Here is a 12,941-nt window from a genome sequence, read left to right as displayed (position 1 = left end):
ACAAGAGCAAGGGAAGGAGTAGCACTACTCGTGAAACAGGAATTGTGGGAGTATGTGATAGAGTGTAAGAAAGTAAATTCTAGATTGATATGGGTAAAATTGAAAGTGGATGGAGAGAGATGGGTGATTATTGGTGCATATGCACCTGGGCATGAGAAGAAATATCATGAGAGGCAAGTGTTTTGGGAGCAGCTGAATGAGTGTGTTAGTGGTTTTGATGCACAAGACCGGGTTATAGTGATGGGTGATTTGAATGCAAAGGTGAGTAATGTGGCAGTTGAGGGAATAATTGGTATGCATGGGGTGTTCAGTGTTGTAAATGGAAATGGTGAAGAGCTTGTAGATTTATGTGCTGAAAAAGGACTGGTGATTGGAAAAACCTGGTTTAAAAAGCGAGATATACATAAGTATACGTATGTAAGTAGGCCAGATGAGATGGCCAGAGAGCGTTATTGGATTACGTGTTAATTGATAGGCGCGCAAAAGAGAGACTTTTGGATGTTAATGTGCTGAGAGGTGCAACTGGAGGGATGTCTGATCATTATCTTGTGGAGGCGAAGGTGAAGATTTGTAGGGGTTTTCAGAAAAGAAGAGAGAATGTCAGGGTGAAGAGAGTAGTGAGAGTAAGTGAGCTAGGGAAGGAGACTTGTGTGAGGAAGTACCAGGAGAGACTGAGTACAGAATGGAAAAAGGTGAGAACAAAGGAGGTAAGAGGAGTGGGGGAGGAATGGGATGTATTTAGGGAAGCAGTGATGGCTTGCGCAAAAGATGCTTGTGGCATGAGAAGCGTGGGAGGTGCATTGATTAGAAAGGGTAGTGAGTGATGGGATGAAGAAGTAAGATTATTAGTGAAAGAGAAGAGAGAGAGGCATTTGGACTATTTTTGCAGGGAAAAAATGCAAATGAGTGGGAGATGTATAAAAGAAAGAGGCAGGAGGTCAAGAGAAAGGTGCAAGAGGTGAAAAAGAGGTCAAATGAGAGTTGGGGTGAGAGAGTATCATTAAATTTTAGGGAGAATAAAAAGATGTTTTGGAAGGAGGTAAATAAAGTGCGTAAGACAGGAGAACAAATGGGAACTTCAGTGAAGGGGGCTAATAGAGAGGTGATAACAAGTAGTGGTGATGTGAGGAGATGGAGTGAGTATTTTGAAGGTTTGTTGAATGTGTTTGATGATAGAGTGGCAGATATAGGGTGTTTTGTTCTAGGTGGTGTGCAAAGTGAGAGGGTTAGGGAAAATGATTTGGTAAACAGAGAAGAGGTAGTAAAAGCTTTGCGGAAGATGAAAGCTGGCAAGGCAGCAGGTTTGGATGGTATTGCAGTGGAATTTATTAAAAAAAGGGGGGTGACTGTATTGTTGACTGGTTGGTAAGGCTATTTAATGTATGTATGATTCATGGTAAGGTGCCTGAGGATTGGCGGAATTCTTGCATAGTGCCATTGTACAAAGGCAAAGGGGATAAGAGTGGGTGCTCAAATTACAGAGGTATAAGTTTGTTGAGTATTCCTGGTAAATTATATGGGAGGGTATTGATTGAGAGGGTGAAGGCATGTACAGAGCATCAGATTAGGGAAGAGCAGTGTGGTTTCAGAAGTGGTAGAGGATGTGTGGATCAGATGTTTGCTTTGAAGAATGTATGTGAGAAATACTTAGAGAAGCAAATGGATTTGTATGTAGCATTTATGGATCTGGAGAAGGCATATGATAGAGTTGATAGAGATGCTCTGTGGAAGGTATTAAGAATATATGGTGTGGGAGGCAAGTTGTTAGAAGCAGTGAAAAGTTTTTATCGAGGATGTAAGGCATGTATACGTGTAGGAAGAGAGGAAAGTGATTGGTTCTCAGTGAATGTAGGTTTGCGGCAGGGGTGTGTGATGTCTCCATGGTTGTTTAATTTGTTTATGGATGGGGTTGTTAGGGAGGTGAATGCAAGAGTTTTGGAAAGAGGGGCAAGTATGCAGTCTGTTGTGGATGAGAGAGCATGGGAAGTGAGTCAGTTGTTGTTCACTGATGATACAGCACTGGTGGCTGATTCGTGTGAGAAACTGCAGAAGCTGGTGACTGAGTTTGGTAAAGTGTGTGAAAGAAGAAAGTTAAGAGTAAATGTGAATAAGAGCAAGGTTATTAGGTACAGTAGGGTTGAGGGTCAAGTCATTGGGAGGTGAGTTTGAATGGAGAAAAACTGGAGGAAGTAAAGTGTTTTAGATATCTAGGAGTGGAGCTGGCAGCGGATGGAACCATGGAAGTGGAAGTGAATCATAGGGTAGGGGAGGGGGCGAAAATTCTGGGAGCCTTGAAGAATGTTTGGAAGTCGAGAACATTATCTCGGAAAGCAAAAATGGGTATGTTTGAAGGAATAGTGGTTCCAACAATGTTGTATGGTTGCGAGGCGTGGGCTATGGATAGAGTTGTGCGCAGGAGGGGGGGGTGTGCTGGAAATGGGATGTTTGAGGACAATATGTGGTGTGAGGTGGTTTGATTGAGTAAGTAATGTAAGGGTAAGAGAGATGTGTGGAAATCAAAAGAGTGTGGTTGAGAGAGCAGAAGAGGGTGTTTTGAAATGGTTTGGTCACATGGAGAGAATGAGTGAGGAAAGATTGACCAAGAGGATATATGTGTCAGAGGTGGAGGGAACGAGGAGAAGTGGGAGACCAAATTGGAGGTGGAAAGATGGAGTGAAAAAGATTTTGAGTGATCGGGGCCTGAACATGCAGGAGGGTGAAAGGCGTGCAAGGAATAGAGTGAATTGGAACGATGTGGTATACCGGGGTCGATGTGCTGTCAGTGGATTGAACCAGGGCATGTGAAGCGTCTGGGGTAAACCATGGAAAGTTGTGTGGGGCCTGGATGTGGAAAGGGAGCTTTGGTTTCGGTGCATTATTACATGACAGCTAGAGACTGAGTGTGAACGAATGGGGCCTTTGTTGTCTTTTCCTAGCGTTACCCCGCACACATGAGGGGGAGGGGGTTGTTATTCCATGTGTGGCGAGGTGGCGATGGGAATAAATAAAGGCAGACAGTATGAATTATGTACATGTGTATATATGTATATGTCTGTGTGTGTATATATATGTGTACATTGAGATGTATAGGTATGTATATTTGCGGGTGTGGACGTGTATGTATATACATGTGTATGTGGGCGGGTTGCGCCATTCTTACGTCTGTTTCCTTGCGCTACCTCGCTAACGCGGGAGACAGCGAGAAAGCAAAATAAATAAAATAAAATCTTGGAAATAATGTATAGAGCAGTTTTTGTATAATTTCACCATTGATAAGTTTCAATGAAGTTAGTATTCCTGTAAATATCTTAAAGAGCAATTTTTATATAATTTCATGAAGTTCAAAATTTTTTGTAAAAACAAGCCTCTTAGAACAGTAAGAATTAACTTTGATAATGTGGTACACTAAATGTTTCCTGCAACACCATGCAGTGTATGTTTCATATTTTGTACAACATTTCACAGGTGGTGCAGTGAATATTCTGCCAGTCATTGGACCACATTTGATCCCTGGCAGTTTCAGGCAGATAGCAGGCTTACAACTCAACCAGATGCCCATCCATCATTCAGGTTGGTTGTTGTCATATTATTATGATAAATCATTTTTTTTTTTTCCTTGAGTGTTTCTCCTTCCTTAGCAAGTTGGTGACAGGAACAGTTGAGCAAGAGCCACATCTGCAACCATCCACTTTCTAACTATCATGAAGGGTAAAATGTAGTGAAACCAGGGCCTGCCATCAACAGCCAAGCCCCTTGACTGCCCCATGTATACTGAGAAGGGTGGGAGGTGTGAATGGAATGTATTCTGTTCCATTCATGCCACTCACCCCTCTCAGCATTCAGGTCTTGATATCCAAAGCCTTCTTCACTCTGTCTTTCTGGCTCCTTCTCATTCTCCCCCCTCCACCTTGTTCCCTGAACATATGACACAGATCCTTTTAGTCAGTCTTTTTTCATTTATCTTCTCCATATGTCTGAAGTACTTCATCAGTTGTGGTCACCTTTGTCAGCCAGACAGCACTTACTGCCACAATTCTCACAACTTGTTATGGCTGCTAATCAACTTCATCTTTTTAGTGTGACCAGAAATGTGCAATGTGACTGAAAAGAAAATACTTTCTCACATTGGAGGCTCTAATCATAGACAAAAGTCCTCTTCAAGACTGGGCCTTAATTGAAATACAGAGAGGTTAATGAGAAGGAAAAAGAAAAGACAAGGGGAAAGTATTTTCAAATTTTAAAGGCAGTGAAAAACCTGTCCTAGAATGTACCAGGTCATAGTTTTTAGGGAAGACATGAGAGGGAGAAGAGTTCTGAAGCTTTGAGGCTTAGGGAAAGAAACAGTTAAAAAACTGCTCGCTCTTGAGTTGCCAACTGCCACACAATAATTATTTGATGCAACAACTTGCCGAGTATTGCACGGTCAAGCTAGTGGTGGGGGCATATAAGCAGCCAGCCTACAGGAGCAAAAACCAAGTAATACTTAGAAGTGAGGGATAGTAAGCCAGCCTTGTGGCATAGGGCAAGCAGATCAAGTTTAGAAGTTAACATTGGGGAGTTTATAAGTCGGACTGCTTTTATTCAACTATGTCAAATGAAGGTGCAGAGCAGTGCTTCATTCAAAGACTGATCAATCTTTTTTATGAATGGAGCAACTGTTCAGAAAGAAAGAAGTTTCAACATCTAAGTAGCATTCCTAGTTTCTTAGACGGACTTAGCTATTTCTTTACTGTAGGGTTTCCAAGATAGAGTGGATGTTACAATAATACCAAGTGTGTTCATTGAGTCGAGGTGAAATCATTTACTGTAGAGTTTCCAAGATAGAGTGGATGTTACAATAATACCAAGTGTGTTCATTGAGTCGAGGTGAAATTATAGAACTGTCAAAGGTGAAAGAGAAGTTGTGAGAAATTTTTGATGGAGATATGGTGAATGCGAGTCAGAGGATGGAGAGATTTTCCATGGCCCATATGCTTTATCTCTTGCCTGAATGGCCTCAGAAGAGGAACGTTTGAACCATGGATTGGAAGAGGTTGTCTTGGGGAAAGATGGGTTAAATGCTCCCATTTGCCAACAGTAACCTTTGCGATGTACTTGGTGAAGACAGAACATCACCTCATAAGAGTCGGTAATTTACCCAAGGAAAGCCAGAGAAGAGTTTTCATGTCATGCCAGTCAGCTCTAGTGAGGTGCCAATATTTATGTTTAGAGGGGTAGCTGCTGCAGCAGCAGTTGCCATTGAAATAGATACATTTATAAGAGTGTGATCAGATGAACCAGTTCGGCTGAGCTTTTGAATTAGGATAGTCAAAGAGGAATTACACTGCACAGGTTGCACAAGAGACTTGTGTAGCACATCTTTTTTTTCTTCTTTTTCTTCTTACGGTATTCTGATGCATTTTCATTGGTATTACTTTCTTAGATAACTCAAGATGAGTGAGGCTGAAGAGTGCATAAACCATGCAGCAGAAGTGGCACGTCAAGCCACACACTTTGACTCCACAGGGAGTCATCAGGCAGCAATCTATATGTACCATCAGGCAGCAGCATACTTGGACCGTGCTACAACTCTTGGACTGTGTTCACCAGCTATCTTGGATCGAATTCAGCAATATAGAAAGAGAGCACTGGTTCTAGAACAAAATGGTATGGATTTTGCTTTTTAGTATGTTGTGCATAAGAACTACTAAATTAGAGATTTTTGTTTTAATTCCATCAATATAGAGACTAGTGTTTGACACTTTCATTTGTACAGTAAAATCCATAATTGAAAAGAAATATGCTACTGAAACCAAATTGTATAAGAGTTAGATGAAAGTTTGTGCTTTTACTTCTCTTATCATTCCATCCATGCATACAAAGAAACCCACAGTGACATTACACAGCCCTGCCTCACACCCACAGGTATACCAAAACTTTCACTCAACTCTCCATCCATTTTTAGTATGATTAAAGGGGTTAGTGTGAGAGGAAAACCACCTGTGATATGGTGAAATATGGTGGAAGAGTATTAGAGGGAGAGAAATGGGAGAAGAATGCATGGAATGTCTTATGTGAGGGAGGCATGTAAGAACAATGATAAGTGGAGACTCTTATTGTGGTCATTCCCCTCATGGGAGTTCCCAGAGGGAATGGGCATCAGAGATATAGATAGAACAAAAGTAATACATGCATACTGGTACATCACATTTACATATATCAAGATCAGTGTTTATTTTTCATTCAGAGACCCAGGCTTCTTCAACGCAAATTACCAAAGAAGGAGGTCAGTGTGAACTGGGTCGAGCTAACTTCCTCCTTTTGGAGGCATTTGATGAAGACGAGGCTGGTAATGCTGAAGAAGCCATTGAACTTTACTCAAATGCTGTGCAGCTTTGCCTTGAAGCTGTGAGTCTTAAAATTTGCATATAAGTAGTATTGCAATATGAATGATGATATTAGTGATAACAATTGAATTAATATACAGTCAAAGAAGAATGTATTTATTTATGGTATCTTTACCATGGGTACCATTTCCCACATTCAGAGCATGGTGGCAGAATTGTTCTTTTAAGATTTTGGCTAATGAGCCTCCTTGTATCAATAAGAGTGATAAAGATGAGAATGGTAACAGCATATCAAAGGAGCATTGTCCATGGAAACGCCTTGAAGATGAAAGCAGACGCTGTAATAGGTTTTGATAGACTTCGTCAGGTTGTTGTGGGATATCAATCTGAGGTGCTTGCAGTTTACAAGACAAAGAATTAATGTAGGCAAAGAAAGTAGCTGTTATGAATGCTTTTAAAGAGCAATTCTGATATGAGTTTGAGAAAAACTGGAGATTTATTAAGATGAATGTTCAAGTAGTGAAATATGTTCATGGAGTTAGGTTTGAATATGAGGTTGGCTGGGCAAAGCAGTTTATGTAACTCATATTGGAGCAAATGCATGAAAATTAGATTATTAATGCAAACTGTCTAGAAAGCAAGGAATGATCTTGAATGAGAAATGCCTATCTCCACAGTGTAAGAATGCCAGCAATGCAAAAATAACAGACAAACTGCGCAAGTTAGCTGAACAAGCATTGTCTCGAGCTGAAGTTCTTAAGGCACAGGAGACACCAATAGAAGAAGAAGGTAGGTGCAGTATAGCACACCAGTTACCTTTTTATAGAAAGGCAGAATAGTTCATTTTTCTTACATCGGAGTTTGCTTTTCTTTGTGCCTTTATATTCTTTGCACTATTTCCTGAATTCAAAATCAGATATCACATGCTACATTGATTCATGGACAAACCAGGGTATTTAAATGCATTTCACTCTCATCAGACGTTAGTATGAATTGATGTACTTGTACTGTTTTTAAGTTTTTTGTATAGGTATATTTCATCAATAAATTTATGAGTCTTTCAATCTTCCAATTTTATATGCAGTTTCACACAACTAAGAACATATTGCTAAATATATCTTTAACGTATGATTTTATCTGATTTTCATATCAAGAGAATAACACTGAAAGGTGTTATGTTTTAACCTGGTTCAGGATCTTCTTACACAATTGTGGGTGATAATAACAAATGTGGATTTTTATTCATAACTTTTTCAACATTCAGTCCATCTTTTTCTTTGTAAACATCTGTCTCATCCATTCACATTGGTCAACTCTTGTAAACCTTTGTTGTATTTGTTTACATTATGTGAAGTCTCACCATTTGTAATCCTTTCCACTAAACAGACATTTTTTTCAGTTAACTGCTCTCACTGTCCAAGCACACTACCCACATTTTGGTTCTGCCAAGTCTCATCCTCCATACTATAAAGGGTGTTAAATTCATTCTGCCCCTGATGATTACATGAATGATTTATGTATAGTGTATTAGAAAGACTTTACTGACCAGAAGTGATAGACCTCAGCTTTTAACATATATTTTGGGAGATTCTAAAGCCTTTATTATTATCACATTGTATGTAAAACATCTTTGACTAGGGGCTGCTTGTTAGGCATAACACTTTCAGTACTGCATATCATGTGTTTTTCTTGCATTTCTTCAAGAAAAATTTGCACTGAAAGCCTAGATTGTGCAGCTTATACCTCCTTGGAAAAGCATATGAGTATTTGTACCATCTTTATGGCAGTCCATCATATACCTTTCTACTTACACTTGCTCTGCATACAAATACTACATTACATATCTGATTTTAAACTTTATGAACACTGCATTCATCCAGTCTCTAAGTATATACCTTTTCTGCTATGTGACATAAAAGAAATGGTTAAAAGTCAAAATAGAAGTATAAAAAATGTGAATTCCTTGTAAAATAGAAAGTGATAGTTGCTGAGTGATGACAAAAGGGCACCCCCATGAGAGAGTTCCTGGAGGGAAAAGGCATCAGAGATATAGATGGATAGATAGACTAAAGGAAATTAATCAGCAGTTAAAATTTTAAGTGATGAAGGTGTTACTTGAAAAACTATTTTGGACATTATGTGAATGATGTGCAATGTTTGTAACTTAGAAATCTCATAAAAGATACACTAGATTAGATTAGAATTGTGCAGTGTTTGGGCTTATAGTAATATGTGATGAAAGATGCGGCATTCCATGAAGTGATTATTTGAAGAAAGTAATATTTAGTGCATGCTGGAGCTCATGTAAACTTAGACATATGGATAGTGCTCAAAAGAAATTTTAGAAGTTATTATTTTCATTTATCTCATTGATAAGACATGGTAGTAATTAGTTATGTGCTATTCATTACAAATTCTTGATGCTGTAGCTGGTGCGGCTGAGGACAGATCTAACAAACCACAGCATCAGAAAGTATCACCATCCCGAGCCATTCCTCCACTGGGCTTTGGAAATCTGGTTGACTCCAGACCCCAGCCAAAAAGTAAGTATAAACAGCTGAAAACAAATGTAGGGATGATGTAATGTCTAATTGGTGGTGATGGTCATATTAGAAGCAGTGGTGGTTACTTTAGCTAATAATGCTGTGCTGCTAATTCAGCTGCAGGTGCTGTCTTAGGTCTTCTTCCGTAATTTTATTTGTTAGATACTTTTTATGCTTTCATTGAAAGTGCAAAGATTGTGTGTTCTGTATTGCTAATATTGCAAGAAAAACTTGTAAAATGGGATACTCTTACTTAGATTTATGGTATTTAATTTCTTGCTGATTTGTACATCTGTCTATATAGATACAAAAATCAGCAGGATATTACACAGCATAGACCTAACTAAGATTTGTAAGAGTGAAATATTTTAACTGATAGTAATAAAGATAGAACATGTAATGTGTTAATCTTAGTTTGGTATTTGATGTGTAAATTCTATTAGTTTATAGATGTCAGAATTTATTATTAGAAAGAGTAAAGATTAAAAATTTAAAATGTTTATAGAGTAATGTATGCAGATAATGGACTTAGTATCTAAATCAGGCTAACATGTTTCAAGATTATTTTTGTCTCAGTCTGTATGGTGTGTTGAATGATGGCATTAAGAACAATGCTGTGAAAGAAGTTCAAGAATGGATGAATGTGCAGGCATTGTTTTTGGAGAAGCTTGTGAGATTAAACATGAGTGGAAGGTTCTGGGAGCGAGCATTGAAGAATGTGTGGAAGGCAAGAACGTTATCTTGGAGAGCAAAAATGGGTATGTTTGAAGAATAGTGGTTCCAACAATGTTATATGGTCGGAGGCATAAGCTATAGATAGGGTTGTGCGGAGGAGGGTTGATGTACTGGAAATGAAATGTTTGAGGACAATATGTGGTGTGAGGTGGTTTGATCAAGTAAGTAATGAAAGGATAAGAGAGATTTGTGGTAAAAAAAAGAGCATGGCTGAGAGAGCAGAAGAGGGTGTGTTGAAATGGTTTGGACACATGGAGAGACTGAGTGAGGGAAGATTGACAAAGAGGATATATGTGTCAGAGGTGGAGGGAAGGAGAAGCGGGAGACCAAGTTGGAGGTGAAAGGCAGGAGTGAAAAACATTTTGAACTATCGGGGCCTGAACATACAGGAGGTGAAAGGTGTGCAAGGAATAGAGCGAATTAGAACAGTGTGGTATACGAGGGTCGACATGCTGTCAATGGATTGAACCAGGGCATGTGAAGGGCCTGGGGCCTGGATGTGGAAAGGGAGTTGTGGTTTCGGTGCATTACACATGACAGCTAGAGACTGAGTGTAATGTGGCCTTTTTGTCTGTTCCTGACACTGCCTCACTTGGGGGGGGATGCTACTTCGTGTGTGGCAGGCTGGGAATGGGAATGGATGAAGGCAGCAAGTATGGATATGTACATGAGTTTGTATGTATATGTCTGTGTATGTATATGTATGTATATGTATATATATCCCTAGGGATAGGGGAGAAAGAATACTTCCCACGCATTCCTCACGTGTCGTAAAAGGCGACTAAAGGGGACGGGAGCGGGGGGCTACAAACCCTCCCCTCCTTGTATTTTAACTTTCTAAAAGGGGAAACAGAAGAAGGAGTCACGCGGGGAGTGCTCATCCTCCTCGAAGGCTCAGATTGGGGTGTCTAAACGTGTGTGGATGTAACCAAGATGAGAAAAAAGGAGAGATAGGTAGTATGTTTGAGGAAAGGAACCTGGATGTTTTGGCTCTGAGTGAAACGAAGCTCAAGGGTAAAGGGGAAGAGTGGTTTGGGAATGTCTTGGGAGTAAAGTCAGGGGTTAGTGAGAGGACAAGAGCAAAGGAAGGAGTAGCACTACTCCTGAAACAGGAGTGGTGGGAGTATGTGGTAGAGTGTAAGAAAGTAAATTCTAGATTGATATGGGTAAAACTGAAAGTGGATGGAGAGAGATGGGTGATTATTGGTGCATATGCACCTGGGCATGAGAAGAAAGATCATGAGAGGCAAGTGTTTTGGGAGCAGCTGAATGAGTGTGTTAGTGGTTTTGATGCACAAGACCGGGTTATAGTGATGGGTGATTTGAATGCAAAGGTGAGTAATGTGGCAGTTGAGGGAATAATTGGTATACGTGGGGTGTTCAGTGTTGTAAATGGAAATGGTGAAGAGCTTGTAGATTTATGTGCTGAAAAAGGACTGGTGATTGGGAAAACCTGGTTTAAAAAGCGAGATATACATAAGTATACGTAAGTAGGAGAGATGGCCAGAGAGCATTGTTGGATTACTTGTTAATTGATAGGCACACGAAAGAGAGACTTTTGGATGTTAATGTGCTAAGAGGTGCAACTGGAGGGATGTCTGATCATTATCTTGTGGAGGCGAAGGTGAAGATTTGTAGGGGTTTTCAGAAAAGAAGAGAGAATGTTAGGGAGAAGAGAGTGGTGAGAGTAAGTGAGCTAGGGAAGGAGACTTGTGTGAGGAAGTACCAGGAGAGACTGAGTACAGAATGGAAAAAGGTGGGAACAAAGGAGGTAAGGGGAGTGGGGGAGGAATGGGATGTATTTAGGGAAACAGTGATGGCTTGCGCAAAAGATGCTTGTGGCATGAGAAGCATGGGAGGTGGGTTGATTAGAAAGGGTAGTCAGTGGTGGGATGAAGAAGTAAGATTATTAGTGAAAGAGAAGAGAGAGGCATTTGGACTATTTTTGCAGGGAAAAAATGCAAATGAGTGGGAGATGTATAAAAGAAAGAGGCAGGTCAAGAGAAAGGTGCAAGAGGTGAAAAAGAGGGCAATTGAGAGTTGGGGTGAGAGAGTATCATTAAATTTTAGGGAGAATAAAAAGATGTTTTGGAAGGAGGTAAATAAAGTGTGTAAGACAAGAGAACAAATGGGAACTTCAGTGAAGGGGGGCTAATGGGGAGGTGATAACAAGTAGTGGCGATGTGAGAAGGAGATGGAGTGAGTATTTTGAAGGTTTGTTGAATGTGTTTGATGATAGACTGGCAGATATAGGGTGTTTTGGTCTAGGTGGTGTGCGAAGTGAGAGGGTTAGGGAAAATGATTTGGTAAACAGAGAAGAGGTAGTAAAAGCTTTGCGGAAGATGAAAGCCAGCAAGGCAGCAGGTTTGGATGGTATTGCAGTGGAATTTATTAAAAAAGGGGGTGACTATATTATTGACTGGTTGGTAAGGTTATTTAATGTATGTATGATTCATGGTGAGGTGCCTGAGGATTGGTGGAATGCTTGCTTAATGCCATTGTACAAAAGCAAAGGGGATAAGAGAGAGTGCTCAAATTCCAGAGGTATAAGTTTGTTGAGTATTCCTGGTAAATTATATGGGAGGGTATTGATTGAGAGGGTGAAGGCATGTACAGAGCATCAGTTTGGGGAAGAGCAGTGTGGTTTCAAAAGTGGTAGAGGATGTGTGGATCAGGTGTTTGCTTTGAAGAATGTATGTGAGAAATACTTAGAAAAGCAAATGGATTTGTATGTAGCATTTATGGATCTGGAGAAGGCATATGATAGAGTTGATAGAGATGCTCTGTGGAAGGTATTAAGAATACATGGTGTGGGAGGGAAGTTGTTAGAAGCAGTGAAAAGTTTTTATCGAGGATGTAAGGCATGTGTATGTGTAGGAAGAGAGGATAGTGATTGGTTCTCAGTGAATGTAGGTTTGCGGCAGGGGTGTGTGATGTCTCCTTGGTTGTTTAATTTGTTTATGGATGGGGTTGTTAGGGAGGTTAATGCAAGAGTTTTGGAAAGAGCTGCAAGTATGCAGTCTGTTGTGGATGAGAGAGCTTGGGAAGTGTGTCAGTTGCTGTTCGCTGATGATACAGCACTGGTGGCTGATTCATGTGAGAAACTGCAGAAGCTGGTGACTGAGTTTGGTAAAGTGTGTGAAAGAAGAAAGTTGAGAGTAAATGTGAATAAGAGCAAGGTTATTAGGTACAGTAGGGTTGAAGGCCAAGTCAATTGGGAGGTAAGTTTGAATGGAGAAAAACTGGAGGAAGTAAAGTGTTTTAGATATCTGGGAGTGGATCTGGCAGCGGATGGAACCATGGAAGTGGAAGTGAATCATAGGGTGGGGGAGGGGGT

General features: G+C 40.2%; 1 protein-coding gene across 3 annotated transcripts in view; it reads left to right on the top strand.

Annotated features, from left to right (window-relative positions):
- The window catches only part of LOC139747376 (calpain-7-like), a 53,785-nt gene that overhangs the window by 26,275 nt on the left and 14,569 nt on the right, over positions 1 to 12,941 (top strand). For all 3 annotated transcript variants that reach the window (XM_071659625.1, XM_071659626.1, XM_071659627.1), the window contains exons 2-6: positions 3,466 to 3,570; positions 5,423 to 5,646; positions 6,227 to 6,387; positions 7,004 to 7,115; positions 8,756 to 8,869. In XM_071659625.1, the coding sequence (XP_071515726.1) occupies positions 5,433 to 5,646; positions 6,227 to 6,387; positions 7,004 to 7,115; positions 8,756 to 8,869 (601 nt within the window). In that variant the 5' untranslated portion in view covers positions 3,466 to 3,570; positions 5,423 to 5,432. The remainder of the gene's footprint in view (positions 1 to 3,465; positions 3,571 to 5,422; positions 5,647 to 6,226; positions 6,388 to 7,003; positions 7,116 to 8,755; positions 8,870 to 12,941) is intronic.

This window comes from Panulirus ornatus, chromosome 68, assembly GCF_036320965.1.
Source record: "Panulirus ornatus isolate Po-2019 chromosome 68, ASM3632096v1, whole genome shotgun sequence".
Lineage (NCBI taxonomy): Eukaryota > Metazoa > Arthropoda > Malacostraca > Decapoda > Palinuridae > Panulirus > Panulirus ornatus.
Note: the sequence above shows the minus strand (reverse complement) of the source record. Positions and strands in the feature narration are given on the sequence as shown.